General features: G+C 54.1%; 1 protein-coding gene across 1 annotated transcript; it reads left to right on the forward strand.

Moving 5' to 3' along the window:
* Window positions 1–391: 391 nt before the first annotated feature.
* On the forward strand, window positions 392–21377 carry MEX3C (mex-3 RNA binding family member C). Its single transcript, XM_064643235.1, has 2 exons — window positions 392–1034; window positions 17818–21377. Exons 1-2 carry the CDS (start codon window positions 503–505, stop codon window positions 18963–18965), a joined length of 1680 nt encoding a protein of 559 aa, XP_064499305.1. The 5' UTR covers window positions 392–502; the 3' UTR covers window positions 18966–21377.

Raw genomic sequence — 21377 nt, forward strand, 5'->3', positions numbered from 1 at the left:
AGGCCATCAGAGGGCGGCGTTTGGGGCAGATCTGGTCCCTTTTGGGGGGATTCGGTCCCTTTTCGGGACGATCCGGTGCCCCGGGGCCCCCGCCTCGCACCGACCGCGCCCGCCGCCCCCAAGGGCGCCCTGAGGGGCCGAGGGGGCGGGGACCGGGGGCGTGGCCTGGCTGCCAATCACTTACGTGGGCACGCCCACCACGCTTTGAGAGCCGGTTCATCCCCGGCGCAGGCCCCGCCCACTTCCTCCCCCGCCCGCCAATGAGGCCGCGCCGCGCTGGGGGCGGGGCCGTCCCGCCCCTTCCGCCCTCGATCCGCCTTTTCCGCCCCTCGGATCCGCCGCCGCGGCCGAGGCCGCGCCATGGGACAGAGGCGGCCCGGCTGAGGGGGCCCGGCTGAGGGGGCCCGGCTGAGGGGGCCCGGCTGAGCGGCCTGGCTGGGCCATGGCCGCACCGCGCCCCTAGGCAGCACCCGGCACGGCCCTGCCCGGCACGGCACCCGCCATGCCCAGCGGCGCCGCCGCCGCCGAGCCCGCGGAGACGCCGCCGCCGCCGCCGCTGCCGCCGCTGCGCCTCCCCCCGCGGGCGCCGCTGGTGCTGCTCCGGCAGCGCCTGGCCGGGCTGGGGCTCCGCCACGGCGAGCGGGAGGGCGAGGAGGGAGAGCCCGAGCTGCAGGAGGAGCTGATGGCGGGGGAGGACGAGGAGGAGGAGGAAGAGGACGAGGACGAGGATGATGATGATGAGGATGATGAGGAAGAGGAGGAGGAGGAGGAAGGCGACGCGGCCGCGCTGCTGCTGCTGCCCCCGCCGTGCCCGCCGGCGCTGCCGCCGGTGCCGGGGCTGTGCCCGGCGCTGCTCCCGGGGCTGGGCGCGGCGCGGAGCGGGGCCCGCGGGGCCGTGGCGGCCGCGCTGCCCGCGGGGTGCCCCGGGGCCGGGTCCGAGCCGGCCGCCCTGCTCCGCAGGAGGAGCGTCAACACCACCGAGTGCGTGCCCGTGCCCAGCTCCGAGCATGTGGCCGAGATCGTGGGGCGGCAGGGTGAGTGGGGCCGGGGGCGGGAGGGAGGGTGTTCCTGGGCCTCCCTCTGCGCGACCCCGCCGAGGTGGGACCCTGCGGGGGGCTGGGAAACTTCTCCTCCTCCTCCTTCTCCTTCTCTTCCTCCTCTCCACCCCTCACCCTCGAGTTGCAGACCCTCCTTTTCCCCTTCTCGAGGTGGGAACCTTCCCCCTCCTCCCCAAAACTCCCCCAGGTAGGGACCCTCCTCTTCCTCTTCCCCAACCACCCCCGAGGTGGGAACCCTCCTTTTCCCCTCCCCTTTCCCCAGCTCCCCCACAGGTAGGAACTCTCCTCCTCCTCCTCTTCCCCAACACCCCCCGATGTGGGGACCCTCCTCCTCCTCTCCTCTGCACCCTCTCAACATAGGGGGACCTTCCTCCTTCTCCTCCTCCTCCCCCCGATGGGGGGATCCTCCTTTTCCCCTCACCCCTCTTGAGTTGGGGACTCTCCTTTTCCTCTTCTCGAGGTGGGAACTTTCCCCCTCCTCCCCAAAACTCCCCCAGGTAGGGACCCTCTTCTTCCCCTTCACCTTCTCCAACCACCCCCGAGGTGGGAACCCTCCTTTTCCCCTCCCCTTTCCCCAGCTCCCTCACAGATAGGAACTCTCCTCCTCCTCCTCTTCCCAACTCCCCCCGATGTGGGGACCCTCCTCCTCCTCTCCCCTTCCCCAACACCCCCCCGATGTGGGGACTCTCCTCCTCTCCTCTGCACCCTCTCAACATAGGGGGACCTTCCTCCTCCTCCTCCTCCTCCCTCCGATGTGGGGACCCTTCTCCTCCTTTTCCCCAACTCCCCCCGATGTGGAGACACTCCTCCTCCTCTCCTCTGCACCCTCTCAACACGGGTGGACCTTCCTCCTTCTTCTCCTCCCCAATGTGGAGACTCTCCTCCTCTCCTCTGCACCCTCTCAGCGTAGGGGGACCTTCCTCCTTCTTCTCCTCCCCCCCCGATGTGGGGACCCTCCTCCTCCTTTTCCCCAACTCCCCCCGATGTTGGGACCCTCCTCCTCCTCCTCCTTTTCCCCAGCTCCCCCCCAGGTAGGGACCCTCCTCCTCCCCTTCCCCAACTCCCCCCGATGTGGGGATCCTCCTCCTCCTCTCCTCTGCACCCTCTCAACATGGGTGGACCTTCCTCCTCCTCCTCCCCGATGTGAGGACCCTCCTCCTTTTCCCCAACTCCCTCCGATGTGGGGACCCTCTTCCTCCTCCTCCTCCTCCTCCTCCTCCTCCTCCTCCTCCTCCTCCTGCTCCCCGCTCTGGGGGGACCCTCCTCCTCCTCTCCCCTTCCTGCCGGGGTGGGAACCCTCCTCCTCCACCCTCCCTGCTCCCAGAGGGGGGACAGGGCCCGGCCCCTCTGGGGGATGTTGAGGGCGCGCTCAGACCCGGTTTGTGGTTCCTCTGGGCCGGGACACACGAGTTCGCAGGCTCGGGGGGCTCGGGGAGCTCGGTGGCTCCCGGTGACACTCGGCTGTCCCTGCCCGGCCCGGAGCATCCTTCCCTCCCCACGGGGTCAGGGGTGCGGGGCTGGCGCCGTTCCCGGTCCCTGCGTCGCTGTGCCTTCTCTTTTATCTCTGCTTTTTTCTGGTTTGTTTTTTTTTACCCCCTCCCCCGTGAGCGTGGAAGGAAATGGTAAAAATGGGTCCAAACCAGCCTGGTTTGGGCCGGAGGAGGTCCCGCCGAGCGCCGGTGCTCAGGCAGGCTGTTGTGGTGGTTTTTTCTCTTCCCACGTTTATTTCAGGCCGTTTTCGGGGTCGCAGGGGTGGGTTTTGTGGCCGGGAGGGCCGAAGGCCGTGGCTGCAGAGGCCGGCAGGTGCCACCTCCCCCGCGGTGCTGACAAAACCCCTTCTGTTTGAGCAGAAAATGTCCTTTTCTTTTTTCTTTTTTTATTTCCCCCCCAAAAAAACCAGCGTTTGGATGCCTTAGGGAGCTCGGTGGTGTGTCACTGGGGGTGGGGATGGAACACAGGGCTGAGAGCAGCGGTTCCACAAGCCCCGTGAAAGGGAAACACGAACTTACTGGGCTCCGGGGACAGTCGGGCTGCCCCGGCTGTTCTGCAGCGGGTCGGGGCTGTGCTCTGCCGTGTGTTCTCAGCACTCACAGTGACTTGGGTTGGGGCTGTGCTCTGCGGGGTGTTCTCAGCACTCACAGTGACTTGGGTCAGGGCTGTGCTCTGCCGTGTGTTCTCTGTACTGAGTGACTTGGGTCGGGGCTGTGCTCTGCCGTGTGTTCTCAGCACTCACAGTGACTTGGGTCAGGGCTGTGCTCTGCCGTGTGTTCTCTGTACTGAGTGACTTGGGTCGGGGCTGTGCTCTGCGGGGTGTTCTCAGCACTGAGTGACTTGGGTCGGGGCTGTGCTCTGCGGGGTGTTCTCAGCACTGAGTGACTTGGGTCGGGGCTGTGCTCTGCGGGGTGTTCTCTGTACTCTGAGTGACTTGGGTCGGGGCTGTGCTCTGCCGTGTGTTCTCTGTACTCACAGTGACTTGGGTCGGGGCTGTGCTCTGCGGGGTGTTCTCTGTACTCACAGTGACTTGGGTCGGGGCTGTGCTCTGCGGGGTGTTCTCTGTACTCACAGTGACTTGGGTCGGGGCTGTGCTCTGCGGGGTGTTCTCTGTACTCACAGTGACTTGGGTCGGGGCTGTGCTCTGCGGGGTGTTCTCAGCACTGAGTGACTTGGGTCGGGGCTGTGCTCTGCCGTGTGTTCTCAGCACTCACAGTGACTTGGAGACGGGATAATGGGGCTCGCACGAAAAAACGGGACCGTTGTTCCTGGAGAGCCCCTTTTCTGCTGCTGCTGCTCTAATTTGTTATCTGGGGTGTCGGGCTGTGACAGAGCAGTGGGGCTCGGCGGGGCGGGGGTTCTGTAAAACACGAAGGACTGGGGGCTGCGGGGAGAGGGGAGGGAGCAGGAGCAGTGGAGGGGGGAGAGCTAAAAAGCTGGTTACTGAATGTACTCGGGGGCCCTTCGGAACTCCCGTTCGGGGGGGACCCGGTGCTGGGGGGGAGGGGGGGAGGCTGCCTTATGTAAAGTCGTGTTGGTTCCACTGAACATCCGGCAAATTTCTTGGGAGAAGGAGTTCCCTGAGCCCTCCTCCTCCTCCAATCCCGTGTCCGTGCTCTGTCCCGGCCCTGGTGCAGCTCGGTCTGGGCCAGCTGCATCCTCCACCAGGCAAGGAGGATGCTCCGTGTTCCCCTCCCCCGGCCCTCCCGTCGTTTTATTTATTTATTTTATTTTATTTATTTTATTTATTTCATTTTATTAATTTGGGGTTTTTATTTTATTTTATTTATTTTATTTATCTTATTTTTTCTTTTATTTCTTTTATTCATTTTATTTTATTTATTTTATTTTATTCATTTTTATTTTATTTATTTATTTTATTCATTTAATTTTATTTATTTTCTTTATTTTATTTTCTTTATTTTATCTTATTTATTTTATTTTATTCATTTTATTTTATTTATTTATTTTTATTTATTTATTTTATTCATTTTATTTTCTTTATTTTATTTATTTTATTTTATTATTTTTATTTTATTTATTTTATTTTATTAATTTTATTTTATTTATTTTATTTCATTTCATTTTATTTATTTTTATTTATTTATTTTTATTTATTTATTTTTATTTATTTATTTTTATTTATTTATATTTATTTTATTTATTTTTATTTTATTTATTTTTATTTATTTTTATTTTGTTTATTTTATTTAACTTATTTTTATATTTATTTATTTTATTTTATTTATTTTATTTGGTTTAACGGCCGCCTTACCCCGGGTGAATCCACCCCCGGGCTCTGTGCCAGGCTCCTCTCTGTAACTCTGTGATTACGTAAAGGGGTGATGTAACTGGAATGTTGTCCCTGGTGGGTTTCCCGAGTTTGTGCTCCTTTTAAAAGGATCTTGGGGCCACGAACACCCGCTCTGTGAAGCACCGGGGGTGTGGCTTCCATAAATGGCCTCTGAGAGCCCGTTTATTGCAAATCCCAACCTCCCCCCCCCAGCTGGAAGAAGGGATGATAACCTGAATCCTGGGGCCCTCTGCAGAAATTTAACTTTTTTTTAAATTATACCCAAATCTAATTTTTTTGTTTGTTTGTTTGTTTTTGCGCGGAGTTGCTGCCCGTTGGAAGTGTTTGCATCAAACCTTTGAAAAAGGCTTAAAAGGGTTTTTCTTTTTCTTTCTTCTGAGGACTTCTAAGCGAGCCTCCCTTTCCCTTCTTTAAAAAAAACCCCGAAAAAACAGACGAAAAAAGGAAAAAATTCCTCTGCTACTCTGATTGATTGATTGATTGATTGATTGACCTCGTTTGCCCAGCGCAGGGGTGCACCCCCCCAAAATTACGTAAGCTTGTGTCCAGATTTAAAAAAAAAAAAAAAAACAAAAAAACACCACAAATCTGGAGGTCTAACTCCAGAAGGTTTTGTTTTAATCCCCCTCCAAAAAAAAAAAAAAAAAAAAAAAAAATCGCGGGGAGAAAAGGCTCCGCTGTGGATCACCTGGAAAAGGAAAAAAAAACAAACAAAAAACCAAGAAAAACAAACAAAAACACCCAAACAAACAAACAAACAAACAAAAAACCAACCAACCAAACAAAAAAACCACAAAAACAAAACAAAACAACAAAAAAAACAACAAAAAGAAAACAAAAAACAAACAAACAAACAAAAACCACAAAAAAAAAACCAAACCACCCCACCATGTTCCCATATGTAAAGTCGGTGACTCTCGAGTGCCCCCCCTCTCCCTAAAAACATGGTGGGTTTCCAGGCTCAGCCCCGGCGCTTCTCCTCTTCCTCCTCCTTCGGGAGGAGCGGTTTGGTTGGGGTTGGGTTTGGGTTTGGGTTGGTTGGGTTGGGTTTGGTTTTGGTTTGGTTTGGTTTTGATTTGGTTGGGTTTCGTTGGGTTTGGTTTGGGTTTGGTTGGGGTTGGTTTGGGTTGGGTTTGTTTGGGTTTGGTTTGGTTTTGGTTTGGTTGCTTGCGTTTGATTGGGTTTGGGTTGGGTTTGGTTTGGGTTTGGTTTGATTTGGGTTGGGTTTGGGTTGGGGTTGGGTTGGGTTTGGTTTGGGTTGGGTTGGGTTTGGTTGGGTTGGGTTTGGTTTGGTTTGGGTTGGGTTGGGTTTGGGGTTGGGCTGGGTTTGGTTTGCTTTTGGTTTGGTTTGGGTTTCGTTGGGTTTGGTTTGGGTTGAGTTTGCTTGGCTTTGGTTTTGGGTTGGGTTTGGTTTGGTTGGGTTTGGGTTTGGTTTGGTTGGGTTTGGTTTGGGTTGGGTTTGGGGTTGGGTTGGGTTTGGTTTGGGTTTGGTTTGGGTTTTGTTGGTTTTGGTTGGGTTTGGTTGCGTTTGCTTGGGTTTGGTTTGGTTGGGTTTGGTTTGGGGTTGAGTTTTGGTTGGGGTTGGTTTGGTTTTGGGTTGGGTTGGGTTTGGTTTGGTTTTGGTTTGGTTGGTTGGGTTTGATTGGGTTTGGTTTGGGTTTGGTTTGATTTGGGTTTGGGTTGGGTTTGGTTGGGTTTGGGTTGGGTTTGGTTGGATTTGGTTGGGGTTTGGTTTTGCTTTGGTTTGGGTTTGGTTTGGTTGGGTTTGGGTTTGGGTTTGGTTGGGGTTGGGTTTGGTTTGGATTTGGTTGGTTTTGGCTTGGTTGGGGTTGGTTTGGTTTTGGTTTGGGTTTGGTTGGGTTTGGGTTTGGTTTGGTTTGGGTTTGGTTGGGTTTGGTTGGGTTTGGGTTTGGTTGGGTTTGGGTTTGGTTTGGTTGGATTTGGTTGGGGTTTGGTTTTGCTTTGGTTTGGGTTTGGTTTGGTTGGGTTTGGGTTTGGTTTGGATTTGGTTGGTTTTGGCTTGGTTGGGGTTGGTTTGGTTGGGTTTTTGTTTGATTTGGTTTGGGTTTGGTTGGATTGGGTTTGGTTTTGGTTTGGTTTGGTTGGGTTTGGTTGCATTGGGTTTGGTTTGGGTTTGTTTGGGTTTGGTTGGGGTTGGGTTTGGTTTGGTTTTGGTTTTGTTTGGTTTTGGTTTTAATTTGGTTTGGGTTGGGTTTGGTTTGGGTTTGGGTTTGGCGGCTGCGTGAGCGTGGGGGTTAAAAACGGGTCAGGGGTCTGTCCCTGAAGCCCAGATGAGTAGGGATGATAAGAGGAGTGGGGGTGATATCATCGGATCCATAACGGGGGCAGCCCTGGCGAGGAGGGCGATGCTGTTGTTCACATTAAACCATCCCGGTTTTATTCACGTTTAACCTTCCCAGTCCCTCCCGATGCTTTTATTCACATTTAACCTTCCCGGTTTTATTCACATTTAACCATCCCGGTCCCCTCCCGATGCTTTTATTCACATTTAACCATCCCGGTTTTGTTCATATTTAACCATCCCGGTCCCTCCCGATGTTTTTATTCACGTTTAACCATCCCGGTTTTATTCACGTTTAACCATCCCGGTTTTATTCACATTTAACCTTCCCTGTCCCCTCCCGATGTTTTTATTCACGTTTAACCATCCCGGTTTTACTCACATTTAACCATCCCGGTCCCCTCCCTGCTCCTCTTCCCGCGGGCTCTCCAGCGCAAAAAGACCCGCGGCTCCTTCTCAAAGCGGGGCTGTAAATTGAGACAAAAAAGACAAAAAAAGCGCAATTCCGCTAAGTGGGTGGGTGGCGGCTGCGAAGGAGGCGGCTGAAAACAAGAGGTGTCACTGCTGGGGAGTGGGAAGGTGGGAACAGCCCCGGAGGGAACACCGGGACAGCCACCGGGACAGCCACGGCCCCTCTCCGTGCCTCTGGGTTGGTGTCCCTGAATTACCGGGACAGCCACCGGGACAGCCACAGCCCCTCTCTGTGCCTCTGGTTTGGTGTCACTGAATCACCGGGACAGCCACCGGGACAGCCACAGCCGCTCTCTGCGCCTCTGGGTTGGTGTCCCTGAATCACCGGGACAGCCACGGCCCCTCTCCGTGCCTCTGGGTTGGTGTCCCTGAATTACCGGGACAGCCACGGCCCCTCTCCGCGCCTCTGGGTTGGTGTCGCTGAATCACCGGCTCTGTTTACGCGGCCGTGGCTGGTTGTTAATTACCTGCGAAGGAGCGATCAGTGACTGTCCCGCTCGGTTCGGGGTCTCTGTGAGCCCCGGGCGGTTTGAGGTTCCCGCTGTCACGTTTATTTGCACGGCTGGAGTCATCGCATTCCTCAGCTGCCGCAGAGACCGCGGGTTCAGCCGGCCTGTTTTCGGTGAAAGGGGCACTTACACTTCAAATTTATTACATATATATACATATATTTATTTTTTCTTGCCCTCTGTGGCAAGGAGGTTCGCTGAGTGTCAGAGTAAATGGCTCGTCCCGAGTGCTGGAGGGAAACGGGTGAACACCAGAAGTGAATAAATACCTGGCAAGCAGGGGGGTTTTTATCTTTCTTTTTATCTTTTTAACTTTCCTGTTGCGGGGAGGAAAAAGATTTTAACGGGGGGGGTAAGGTTGCAAACTTTGCTGTAACAAAAAAAAAAAAAGAGATATATATATAGATATATAGATATATATATATATATATATATATAAAAAAGGCTGCTGAGCGGCAGAATACTTTCATTAAATGAAAAGAGAGGGCTAAAGAGCCCTGAGTCAAGCGTTTGTTCCCTGTTTCAGGTGCTCTTTAGGAACACCTTCCCTCTCTGTCTCTGATCAGAGTTGTTCCTCTGGGTGCACGGGGTCCCAGGTGTGGGCCAGCAGTTCTGCACCGGGTCCCCCCTGCTCCTGCTTTCAGCAGAGGCACGGAACCTCTTGCCTCTTACATTCCTTTTAGCTTTGCTTCATCCGCCGGGTCGTTGTTCTCAAAGAAAACACCTTTTTCTTTCTTTCCCACCCCTGCAGTCGTTTGTCAGACACAGGTAGCAGTCGTTTGTCAGGCACAGGTAACAGTTTGTCAGACACAGGTAGCAGTCGTTTGTCAGGCACAGGTAACAGTCGTTTGTCAGGCACAGGTAGCAGTCGTTTGTCAGGCACAGGTAGCAGTCGTTTGTCAGGCACAGGTAACAGTTTGTCAGGCACAGGTAACAGTTTGTCAGGCACAGGTAACAGTCGTTTGTCAGTCCCTCTCTCACAACCACTGCTCCTCTGCTGCTGCACCTCCCTAGTTCTGCAGTGCCGCAGGTCATTAATAATGCAGGTTTCCTGCAGGTTCTCCCCTCGTTTGCCGAGTCTGCCCCGGGAATTTGGGAGCGTCTCTCAGCCCTGAGAGCCCTGACTTGAGGGGTTGCCCCGGCCCGAGGTGCTGTGCGGGCTGGCTGCCTCATCCTCTGGGCTGGCTGCCTCATCCTCCGGGCTGGCTGCCTCATCCTCCGGGCTGGCTGCCTCATCCTCCGGGCTGGCTGCCTCATCCTCCGGGCTGGCTGCCTCATCCTCCACGGGCTGTCTACCTCATCCTCCGGGCTGGCTACCTCATCCTCCGGGCTGGCTACCTCATCCTCTGGGCTGGCTGCCTCATCCTCCGGGCTGGCTGCCTCATCCTCCACGGGCTGACCTACAGATCAGCTGGGGGATTGGCACGTGCCCGAGAGACCCTTAATGAAATCCCGGGTGGTCCCTGAACCAGCAGAGGGAAAATACCCCCGGGAACTTTTCCCGGGGCTGCTTTCCCAGCGTGGTTTCCTTTAAAGCTGCCCTCTTTCCTTTTTCCCAGCGTGGTTTCCTTTAAAGCTGCCCTCTTTCCTTTTTCCCAGCGTGGTTTTCTTTAAAGCTGCCCTCTTTCCTTTTTCCCAGCGTGGTTTCCTTTAAAGCTGCCCTCTGTCCTTGTCCGTTCTGCACCAGGTCCCGCGGTCTGGCTCAGCCGGGTGGGTGCCCTGCCTTGGTCCCCTTTGCCTTTGGGATTCCCTGCCTCGGTCCCCTTTGCTTTGGGATTCCCTGCCTCGGTCCCCTTTGCCTTGGGATTCCCTGGCTTGGTCCCCTTTGCCTTGGGATTCCCTGGCTTGGTCCCCTTTGCCTTGGGATTCCCTGGCTCGGTCCCCTTTGCCTTTGGGATTCCCTGCCTCGGTCCCCTTTGCCTTTGGGATTCCCTGGCTTGGTCCCCTTTGCCTTTGGGATTCCCTGGCTCAGTCCCCTTTGCCTTTGGGATTCCCTGGCTCCCGGTCGGGGTGCTTGGGGTCTCCGAGTTCTCCTTCATCGCCGGGCCTGCAGTGCAGCCCCTCGGGGTGCTGGTCTGGGGAGTGTCTCCCCTAAAACCCCCCCGGGGCTCCAGCCGGGCCGGGAAAAGTCGGAGAGTTGCGTGTGAGGAGCACAGAGTGAGGTGGGAGCTCCTGTGAGGAGTACACAGTGAGGTGGGAGCACAGAGTGAGGTGGGAGCACACAGTGAGGTGGGAGCACAGAGTGAGGTGGGAGCTCCTGTGAGGAGCACAGTGTGAGGTGGGAGCACACAGTGAGGTGGGAGCACAGAGTGAGGTGGGAGCACAGGGTGAGGTGGGAGCACACAGTGAGGTGGGAGCACACAGTGAGGTGGGAGCACAGAGTGAGGTGGGAGCACACAGTGAGGTGGGAGCACACAGTGAGGTGGGAGCACACAGTGAGGTGGGAGCACAGAGTGAGGTGGGAGCACAGAGTGAGGAGCACACAGTGAGGTGGGAGCACAGAGTGAGGTGGGAGCACAGAGTGAGGAGCACACAGTGAGGTGGGAGCACAGAGTGAGGTGGGAGCACAGAGTGAGGTGGGAGGTCGGTGGGAGGTCGGTGGCCCCTCGGAAGTGTGGGGTGTGATGGGATCACGGGAGAGCACCAGGTGCCTGGATACATCCTGTGGGTCACCCCGGAATATTCCAGAGGTGGGCACAGGGGGTGGAAACTGCGGCATAACCGGGAGCCCCTGTGGGGGTCATGAGGAGGGGGGAGAGAGTCTTGGGTGTAAAGTGCTCTTATTTTATTTTTATTTATTTTATTGTGATTTATTTTATTTTTATTTCTTTTTTCTATTTATTTAATTTGTATTTATTTTTATTTATTTATTTTTATACTTATTTAATTTGTATTTATTTTATTTTTGTTTTATTTTTATTAATTTTCATTTATTTTATTTTTATTAATTTTCATTTATTTTATTTTTATTAATTTTTATTTGTTTTATTTCTATTTATTTTAATTTATTTTATTTTTATTTCTATTTATTTTTAATAATCTTTACTTATTTTATTTTCATTAATTTTTATTTATTTTATTTCTATTTATTTTAATTTATTTTATTTTTATTTAATTAATTTTTATTTATTTTATTATTTATTTAATTTTTATTTATTTTATCACTTATTTAATTTTTATTTGTTTTATTTTTGTTAATTTTTATTTTTATTTATTTATTATTTCTTTTATTACTTATTTTATTTTTATTTATTTTATTTTTGTTTATTTTTATTATTTATTTTTATTTATTTTATTATTTATTATTTCTTTTATTACTTATTTTATTTTTATTTATTTTATTTTTGTTTATTTTTATTATTTATTTTTATTTATTTTATTATTTATTTTTATTTATTATTTTTATTTTTATTTATTTATTTTCGTTTATTTTATTTTCATCGTTTATTTTATTTTTAATAATGTATTTATTTATTTATTTTTAACCGTTTTTATTAATTTTATTTTTACCCTTGTTCTTGGACGAACAGGCGCCTAAAAAACCCCACATTTTGTTTTTGGGACAGCAGGGAGGTTTTAGGGCCTCCCGACCTCGTGAGGGTCTGTTTTGTTTCTTTACGGGGTGTTAATAAGTCTTTGTTTTGAGGTAACCACCCGTTGGTTTCACGAACTGCAGTTGTTGGTGTGTCACAGCACGGCTCCAATAACCCAGGGAAAGTGCCAAAAAGGGTCCTGGCCTTACATTTTAAGGGTGCAGCCCCTCCCGAGGAGGTGTGACCACCGAGAGATCCGTTTTCGCCGTCCCCCCGTGACAGCAGCTCCACCCTGGCCCTTGTCCCTGCAAACCCGGAGCTGCAGGAGCCCCGGGTTCCAGTTAAAGGGCTCGTGGCAGCCCCACAGGCTCTGCCTTTCATGGAATCACAGAACCAGCTGGGCTGGAAGGGACCTCCGAGATCATCCAGCCCAGCCCTTGATCCAACCCCGCCGTGGTTCCCAGCCCATGGCACTGATGCCACATCCAGTCTGTCCTTAAACACCTCCAGGGACGGAGAATCCACCCCCTCCCTGGGCAGCCCATTCCAATGGCTGAGCACCCTCTCTGCAAAGGAATTCTTCCTGATATCCACCCTACCCCTCCCCTGGCACAGCTGCAGACCCAGCCCTCTTGTCTTGCTGATGGTTGCCTGGGAAAAGAGCCCAACCCCCCCCGGCTCCCCCCTCCTGGCAGGGAGTTGCAGAGAGTGAGGAGGTCTCCCCTGAGCCTCCTCCTCTCCAGGCTGAGCCCCCCCAGCTCCCTCAGCCTCTCCTCACAGCACTTGTGCTCCAGTCCCTTCCCCAGCCTTGTTGCTCTCCTCTGGACCTGCTCCAGGACCTCAAAGTCCTTTACAAAGCCACATCCCCCCCACGCAGCTCGTTCCAGGTTCTCGGAAAGCAAATAATCCCAGTTCCTTGCGTTCCCCCCACCCCCGGGGAGATGCTGTGCCCTCATCCATCCCCCAAATAATCCCAGTTCCTTGCCTTCCCCCCATCCCCGGGGAGATGCTGTGCCCTCATCCATCCCCCAAATAATCCCAGTTCCTTGCCTTCCCCCCACCCCCGGGGAGATGCTGTGCCATCGTCCATCCCCCGCGGGTTTGTTTGCGGGGAATTCCCGGACCCTGCCCCCAGGAGTTATCCGTGTCTCCCGTTAGCAGCTCCTCATTCCAGGCTGATGTCATTAATTGCTTCCTTGCTCGTTAGCAGCTCCTCATTCCAGGCTGATGTCACTCATTACCTCCTTGCTCCCTCATTCCAGGCTGATGTCACTCTTTGCCTCCTTGCTCGGAGTCAGCACATTTCGGGAGCCCATGGCTGGAGCGGAGGCTCCTGTTTGGATAAACATTTCCCAGTTACGGGTTTTGGGGTTTTTTTTTTTCCCCCCGAGCCCTCTGTGACGGGGGAGGCCGAGCAGACTGGGTGTGGAGGTTTGGGGAGGCCCAGCAGACTGGGTGTTAGGGTTTGGGATATCCCTGTGACTGGGGAGGCCCAGCAGACTGGATGTGGAGGTTTGGGGAGGCCCAGCAGACTGGGTGTTAGGGTTTGGGATATCCCTGTGACTGGGGAGGCCCAGCAGACTGGGTGTTAGGGTTTGGGATATCCCTGTGACTGGGGAGGCCCAGCAGACTGGGTGTTAGGGTTTGGGATATCCCTGTGACTGGGGAGGCCCAGCAGACTGGGTGTGGAGGTTTGGGATATCCCTGTGTGTGTTTCAGCAGGGATGTGGGGGATGAGGTGTGGGGCGGGTGTGACTTTGTGCACAAGGGGCCGCACAAGAAGGGGGATCCTCTCATGGGGGAATCCATCCCTGTCCCATTCCCGGTGTGGGGCACGGGGGTGAGCCCAGCAGGAGGAACAAAGGGGTGGGATGTTCCTTGTCCCTGTGGGATGTGCCTTTCCAGGGGGATGTTCCTTGTCCCTGTGGGATGTCCCTTTCCATGGGGATGGGATCAGGAGAAGAGGACATGGGATCAGGAGAAGAGGGGATGGGATCAGGAGAAGAGGGGATGTGATCAGAAGAGGGGATGGGATCAGGAGAGGGATGGGATCAGGAGAAGAAGAGATGGGATAAGGAGAAGAGGAGATAGGATCGGGAGAGGGATGAGATCAGGAGAAGAGGGCATGGGATCAGGAGAGGGATGGGATCAGGAGAGGGATGGGATCAGGAGAAGAGGGGATGGGATCAGGAGAAGAGGGGATGGGATCAGGAGAGGGATGGGATCAGGAGAGGGATGGGATCAGGAGAGGGATGGGATCAGGAGAGGGATGGGATCAGGAGAAGAGGGAATGGGATCAGGAGAGGGATGGGATCAGGAGAAGAGGGAATGGGATCAGAAGAGGGGATGGGATCAGGAGAGGGATGGGATCAGAAGAGGGATGGGATCAGGAGAGGGATGGGATCAGGAGAGGGATGGGATCAGGAGAGGGATGGGATCAGGAGAGGGATGGGATCAGCCCTGCTCTGCCAGAGCCTCCTGGGCAGTGCCTGTGCTGGGGGAAGCCAGAGCAGCCGAGTAAAAGCAAACAAAGATGCTCCAGCTGGAGGGGGACAATTGTGCTGCTGACCTCGTGTTTTGGGGTGGCTGTTTGTGTGGGCTGGCTCGTTGGGAACGCTGGGTTTGGTGTCTGGGGTGGGTTCCTTCGGCTCATTTTGACCTTGCAGGTGGAGCTGGGGGTTGGTCTGGGGCCTGTGAGCTTCGTGCTGGAGGGTTGTGATGTTCAGGGGTGCTGTTCTGTCTGCAGGGAGTGAGGGTCTGGAATGAGCTGGGATGTGGGTTGGTGAGGAGTCTGGAATGAGCTGGGATGTGGGTTGGTGAGGAGTCTGGAATGAACTGGGATGGGGTTGGTGAGGAGTCTGGAATGAGCTGGGATGTGGGTTGGTGAGGAGTCTGGAATGAACTGGGATGGGGTTGGTGAGGAGTCTGGAGTTAACCGGGCTGTGGATTGGTGAGGAGTCTGGAATGAGCTGGGCTGTGGGTTGGTGAGGAGTCTGGAATGAGCTGGGATGTGGGTTGGTGAGGAGTCTGGAGTTAACTGGGATGGGGTTGGTGAGGAGTCTGGAGTTAACTGGGATGGGGTTGGTGAGGAGTCTGGAATGAGCTGGGCCCTGAATTGTTGAGGAGTCTGGAGTTAACCGGGCTGTGAGCCGTGGTAGATAATACCGAATTACATCACGGTGTGTCTCGGGCCAGAGGCTCCCCCGTGTTCCCTGGATGCTGACTGTACCTTTCAGGGAACGAGGAGGTGCACGGGTGTGGACGGACGTACAGCCAGAGGTGCTGGGGTGTGACGGAGCGATGAAAGTCTCCGTATAAATCAGAGGGCGGGTGTTCCCTGGGGTTATCCCATAACCGGGCCGGTTCTCTGCCACTGCTCTCAGGTCTGCCTGTGCCTCCCTCCCTCCCCCGCCGGAGGATATCCCGCCCGGGATAACGAGCCCCGGAACAAAGAAAGGGCTGTTGCTGTGCTCAGCCCTCAGCTCCTCCTCCTCCCCCTCCATCCCCGGGTTTTTAGGAGCAGGTATTCCCGCGGGAAGCGCGGCCCCGAGCGGCTCTTTGAGCCGGTGTTACCTTGGGTTTGAGTGACTGCTTTGTGTGCCCAGACGGTGGGTAAGGGACGCTTAAACCGGGAAAAGGGGGGCAAACAAACGGCTGGGAGTGAGACGGTGCTTAAAACCCTTGGTCTGCACGTGCTGGTGGCGGTTCTCTCTCGATGGGGTTTGCTGTGAAGTGCCCTTCCAGAGGGCTGGGTCTGCAGCTGGGCCAGGGGAGGTTTGGGTTGGATATTGGGAAGAATTCCTTCCCAGAGAGGGTGCTGAGCCATTGGAATGGGCTGGCCAGGGAGGGGGTGGATTCTCCATCCCTGGAGGTGTTTAAGGACAGACTGGATGTGGCATCAGTGCCATGGGCTGGGAACCACGGCGGGGTTGGATCAAGGGCTGGGCTGGATGACCTCGGAGGTCCCTTCCAATCCAGCTGGTTCTGGGATTCTGTGACAGGCAGAGCCTGCGGGGCTGCCACGAGCTCTTTAATTGGAAATCGGGGGCTCCTGCAGCTCAGGTTTGCAGGGACAAAGGCCAGGGCGGAGCTGCTGTCACAGGGGGACAAGAGGGCTGGGTCTGCAACTGGGCCAGGGGAGGGGTAGGTTGGAGATTAGAAAGAATTCCTTCCCAGAGAGGGTGCTCAGACACTGGAATGGGCTGCCCAGGGAAGTGGGGGATTCTCCATCCCTGGAGGTGTTTAAGGACAGACTGGATGTGGCATCAGTGCCATGGGCTGGGAACCACGGCGGGGTTGGATCAAGGGCTGGGCTGGATGATCCCTGAGGTGCTGGCCAGGCTGAGCTTGGTCAGGGCTGGACCCGGTGGGCTGTCCTGCCTGTCTCCCTTAATTTTGCACCGCCTGCTCCTCTGGTCCTGTGATGGGTGAAAAGGTGCTTGCCAAAACACCTGAAGCACCTCGGGCAAGAGCCCGCTGCCGCTGTGCCCCTGCAAACCTCACCATCCAGTCCCTGAAGATCGGAGTCCCGTGAACTCTTTGGGTCCGTTTCAGGCTGTTTGCTCAGTCGTGGTGGGGGAGAGACCCTGCAGTGTTACACACAGAGCCTTGTTTGCATGCCCACGGTCTGCCTGGGCTCCCCCTGGGCAGTTCAGGGAGCGGCTCCTTCGTCCCACGGGGGAGGGTGAGGTCTGGGTAACACCTCTTGGCAGCAAGGAGCAAAGGAAGGGTCCTCGGCAGGTCAGCAATTTACCTGTGCCTCACACAGGTCGCACTGCAGGCCCCTCTCTCCCTTGGAAGTGTTTAGTTTGCCTGTCAGTGGAAGTCTCACACACAGAGAGATTCCGTGTGTGGGTCTTTATCATCCCTTTGGCGGGATCTCAGAAGTAACCGAGGGATGCCCGATCTGTGGGAAGAAAACTGAAACCCGAGGGTATTTAGGGGATAACCGTGGGATGGCTGTCACGGAGGGGGAGCCATCCGTGGTGTTTATCCCCCTCCGTGGTGTTTATCTCCCCCCTTTGGCAGCGGCTCAGGGGATGCTGGGCTGAACCAGCCCGAGGCATTGCTGCTGAGACAGCTCGCGGCTCCCCCAGAGCCCCGTTTGGAAACAGCAGGTAGGAGCTGTAGGAGCTGTCACCGCTTCCTCCGGTGTGATAGAAACGGCAGAGATAAAAACAGCAGCCTCTGGTTTCGCCCCCGGGGTTTCTTGAGACTTGAGCAGGAGCCAGAGTGTGCCCAGGGGGACAAGAAGGCCAATGGATCCTGGCCTGGATCAGGAACAGTGTGGCCAGCAGGTCCAGGGCAGTGATTCTTCCCCTGGACTCAGCGCTGGTGAGGCCACCCCTGGAGTGCTGTGTCCAGCTCTGGGCCCTGAGCTCAGGAAGGACATGGAGGGGCTGGAGCAGGGCCAGAGGAGAGCAACGAGGCTGGGGAAGGGACTGGAGCACAAGTGCTGTGAGGAGAGGCTGAGGGAGCTGGGGGGGCTCAGCCTGGAGAGGAGGAGGCTCAGGGGAGACCTCCTCACTCTCTGCAACTCCCTGACAGGAGGGGGGAGCCAGGGGGGGTTGGTCTCTTTTCCCAGGCAACTCTCAGCAAGACAAGAGGGCTGGGTCTGCAGCTGTGCCAGGGGAGGGTTAGTTTGGAGATCAGAAATAATTTCTTTCCAGAGAGGGTGCTCAGCCATTGGAATGGGCTGCCCAGGGAGGGGGTGGATTCTCCATCCCTGGAGGTGTTTAAGGACAGACTGGATGTGGCATCAGTGCCATGGGCTGGGAACCACGGCGGGGTTGGATCAAGGGCTGGGCTGGATGATCTCAGAGGTCCCTTCCAACCCAACTGATTCTGTGACTCTGTGACTCCATGATTCCATGATTCTATGATTCTGTGCTTCTATTATTCTATGATTCTGTGACTCTATGAGTCTTTGATTCCTTGAGCTGCTTAGAACAGGCTCTCCTGTCTCCCAGGCCGGGCTCACCTGCCGTGTTTAACAGGCTCTCCTGTCTCCCAGGCCGGGCTGACCCACTGTGTTTAACGGGCTCTCCTGTCTCCCAGGCCGGGCTAACCCACTGTGTTTAACGGGCTCTCCTGTGTCCCGGGCCGGGCTAACCCACCGTGTTTGCTCCCCCCCTTGCAGGCTGCAAGATCAAGGCGCTGCGGGCCAAGACCAACACGTACATCAAGACGCCGATCCGCGGGGAGGATCCGGTGTTCGTGGTGACGGGCAGGAAGGAGGACGTGGCCATGGCCAAGCGGGAGATCCTGTCGGCGGCCGAGCACTTCTCTCTGATCCGGGCGTCGCGCGGCAAGGGGCCGGCGCCGGGCTGTGCTCCCGCGCTGCCGGGGCAGACCACGGTGCAGGTGCGGGTGCCCTACCGCGTGGTGGGGCTGGTGGTGGGGCCCCGGGGGGCCACCATCAAGCGCATCCAGCAGCAGACGCACACGTACATCGTGACGCCGAGCCGCGACAAGGAGCCGGTGTTCGAGGTGACGGGCATGCCCGAGAACGTGGACCGGGCGCGCGAGGAGATCGAGATGCACATCGCCGTGCGCACCGGCAGCTTCGTGGAGCTGCTCAGCGAGGAGAACGACTTCCACTGCAACGGCACCGACGTCGGCTTCGAGGGCGGCGCGGCCGCCTGGGCCGGCCCCACCCCGGCCCCCGCCTGCGCCAGGGCGGCCTCCGGGTACCGCAACGACAGCTCCAGCTCCCTGGGCAGCGGCTCCACCGACTCCTACTTCGGGAGCGGCCGCCTGGCCGACTTCAGCCCCACCAGCCCCTTCGGCGCCGGCGGGTTCTGGTTCGGGGAGGCGCTGCCCTCGGCGGGCGCGGAGGACTCGGTGTCCCTCGACTCCCCCGCGTTCGAGCCGCTGCCGGCCCCGGCCATCTGGGCTCCCTTCGAGCCCGTGAGCCCCCTGCCCGGCCGCGGCCCTGCCCGGGCCCCACGCCATGGCAGCCAGCCCTGCTCGCCGCCCCGCCTGTCGCCCACCGCCCCCGAGGAGCACCCGCCGGCCCGCGGGCTGCCCGTGCTCACCCCCCCCTTCTCCAACGGCACCAACAGCTGCTCCTCCTCCAACGGCTCCGCCTCCAGCTCGCCCCCGGAGGGGCAGCAGCGCCGGCACGACTGCGTGCTCTGCCTCCAGGGCGAGGTGGTGGCCGCCCTGGTGCCCTGCGGGCACAACCTCTTCTGCCTGGACTGCGCCCACAGGCTGTGCGAGCGCCGCGCGCCCGCCTGCCCCGTGTGCCAGGCCGCCGTCACTCAGGCCATTCAGATCCACTCCTAGGCGGGCGGGGGCCTCGAGCTGCCCCTCTGTCCCCTCCTGCTGCCCCTCTGTCCCCTCGAGCTGCCCCTCTGACCCCCCGGGGTGTGCGGGTCGGGCCGAGCTCCTGCTCCTCCTCAGGCTGAACCCGGGCGGTGTGTCCGGCTGAACCGTGTCTGCTGCGGCAGCGCAGGGCGGGGAACGGCTCAGACAGACAGACAGACAGACGGACAGACAGACAGAACAGCAACTCAGAGTTACCCCAGGGCGTCCCAGGGGGTCTCTGCTGGGCGTGTCTGGCTCCCGGGAACCCCCGGGGGCAACAGGGAGCCAGGGGAGGGCTTGTGGCATTCCCGGTGTGTCCAACAACACTTCCAACGCTGCCTTCTCTACCACTGCCAGTCCCGAGAAACAAACAGACAAACGAACAAACAACAACAAAAGCAGGTTTGGGGCGAACGTTTCAGGGTCGGTTTTGTGGTTTTATTTCCTCCCCCCCACACACACACACCCAGCTTTGTAGGAGGACTCAGACGCCCGGTTCTTGGGCGTCCCAAAAACCCCCCCGGGGCTCCGGGTTTGGGTTCGTTTGGGGTTTTTTGGGGTTTTTTTTTTTTTCTTCCTTTTTTTTAACAGTTTGATTTTCTGAAACGGGGGAGGGGGGGGTGGAGATAAATGGTGGTGAGCTGGGGGGAGGAGAGAGCTGCCCTGATGTGCTCCTGCCTCGCTGGGAGCTGGGAGGAGGATCCCGGGCGGGGAATTCCTGCCTGGAGGATCCCGGGTGGGGAATTCCTGCCTGGAGGATCCCGGGCTGGGAATTGGGAATTCCTGCCTGCTGATGGTGGAAGAGGAGGCATCGCCCCGTTCCTGGGGTGCACACGGTGAGGGTGCTGACATTCCGTGCCCTGGTAGGTCCCCATCGAGCTTTGTTTGTCTTTTCAAATTACCTTTTTTTTTTTTGGTTTTGTTTTGTTGTTTTGGTTTGGTTTTTTTGTTTGTTTTGGTGGTTTTGGGTTTTTTTTTGGGGGGACGCAGATCAAAATGTGAATCCTCTTCTTCCCGTCCGACCCACGCCCGTCTTGCACATGTTTAAATATATATATATATATATATATACACTTTATTTTTGGTAAGGAAAAAGGAAAAAAAGAAAAAGGGGGGGGTGGGACCCGCAGTCGGGTTGGCTTCGTTTCAAAAGCATCTTTTTTCAATCGCCAGTTAAAAAAAAAACCAAAAACACCAAAAAACGAGCTCTCTTGAATCCCCCTTCCTGCCTTTCAGCCTGGGGATGTCTCTGGATTTTTTTTTGGTATTTTTGCATCCTCAGTCCCCAGATCCGTGCTGGCATGCACAGTTAAAACAAAAACAAAACAAACAAACAAAAAACAGATGAACAAACAAAAAAAGACACAAAGCGAAGTTCTGGCTGATTTTTTTTTTTTTAGAATTTTTTTTTTGGTTGGTTGGGGGTTTTTTTAGAATTATTACTTTTAGAATTGTTATTTTTAGAATTATTATTTTTAGAATTAATTATTATTTTTAGAATTGTTATTTTAGGATTTTTTTTTATTTTTTTTATTTTTTTTTTTTTAGGGAAGCGTTATTTTTTTTCCCCGATGGGGTTGGTTTGTTTTTTTTTTTTAAAAAAAAAGGTTTATTTTATTTTATTTCCTTGGTATGGCCAAAAAAAAAACCCAAAACAAAACAAAAAACCAAAACAAAAAACCCCACAACCCCGCACAAGAAAAAAAAAAGAAGAGCAAAATAAACGAAATCGACGCCGCATAAATAAAACAGATAAATTTTATTTTTTATTTCCGCTCGCGTTTCGTAGAAAAGTTTACAGGCAGAAAAAAAAAAAACGACAAAAAACAAAAATTACAAAAAAAAAAAAAGGTTTTTATTTTAACGGTTTTCAGCACAAAAAAATAAGACAGAGAGAGAGAGGGAGTTGCCTGGACAGACAGACCTTCACGAGCACGTTTTGTGTTTTCACACGGCAAAATGACAAAGCCAAGGAGACCTGTTGGGTGCACTGTTCCTGTAAAACCACGGAGAACAAAGCATCCAGTCCAAGTTCAGCGTTTTGCTGATTTTGCTACACTTTTTTTTTTTTTTTTTTTGGTACGTGTAGGTAGGGAGGTCGTAGGGATTACTGTTGTTATTATTATAATTAAAAAAAAATCGATTTGAGTAAAGTTTAAGAGAGAAGAGAAAAAGAAAAAAAACAAAAAAACACACACACACACAAAAAAAAATATATTTTATGATAAATGGGCCTTTGACTTAATGACGGCCAAAGCACTGATATTATTATTATTATTATTATAATTATTATTATTATATATTTGCTGTAAAGAGAAATTATAAGAGTTTTATTTTTCTGATATTAAAAAAAAAAAAAAAAAGTTACTTAATAAAGACTCGTTTCCATGA

This window comes from Pseudopipra pipra, chromosome Z (assembly GCF_036250125.1).
Source record: "Pseudopipra pipra isolate bDixPip1 chromosome Z, bDixPip1.hap1, whole genome shotgun sequence".
In the NCBI taxonomy this organism is placed as follows: domain Eukaryota; kingdom Metazoa; phylum Chordata; class Aves; order Passeriformes; family Pipridae; genus Pseudopipra; species Pseudopipra pipra.

What these genes read in the sequence shown, in the direction of transcription:
- MEX3C (XM_064643235.1), top strand. Translation starts at nt 503, where the DNA reads ATGCCCAGCGGCGCCGCCGCCGCCGAGCCCGCGGAGACGCCGCCGCCG. An exon ending in CGAGATCGTGGGGCGGCAGG is followed by an intron (nt 1,035 to 17,817) that starts GTGAGTGGGGCC and finishes CCCCCCTTGCAG; the next exon opens with GCTGCAAGATCAAGGCGCTG.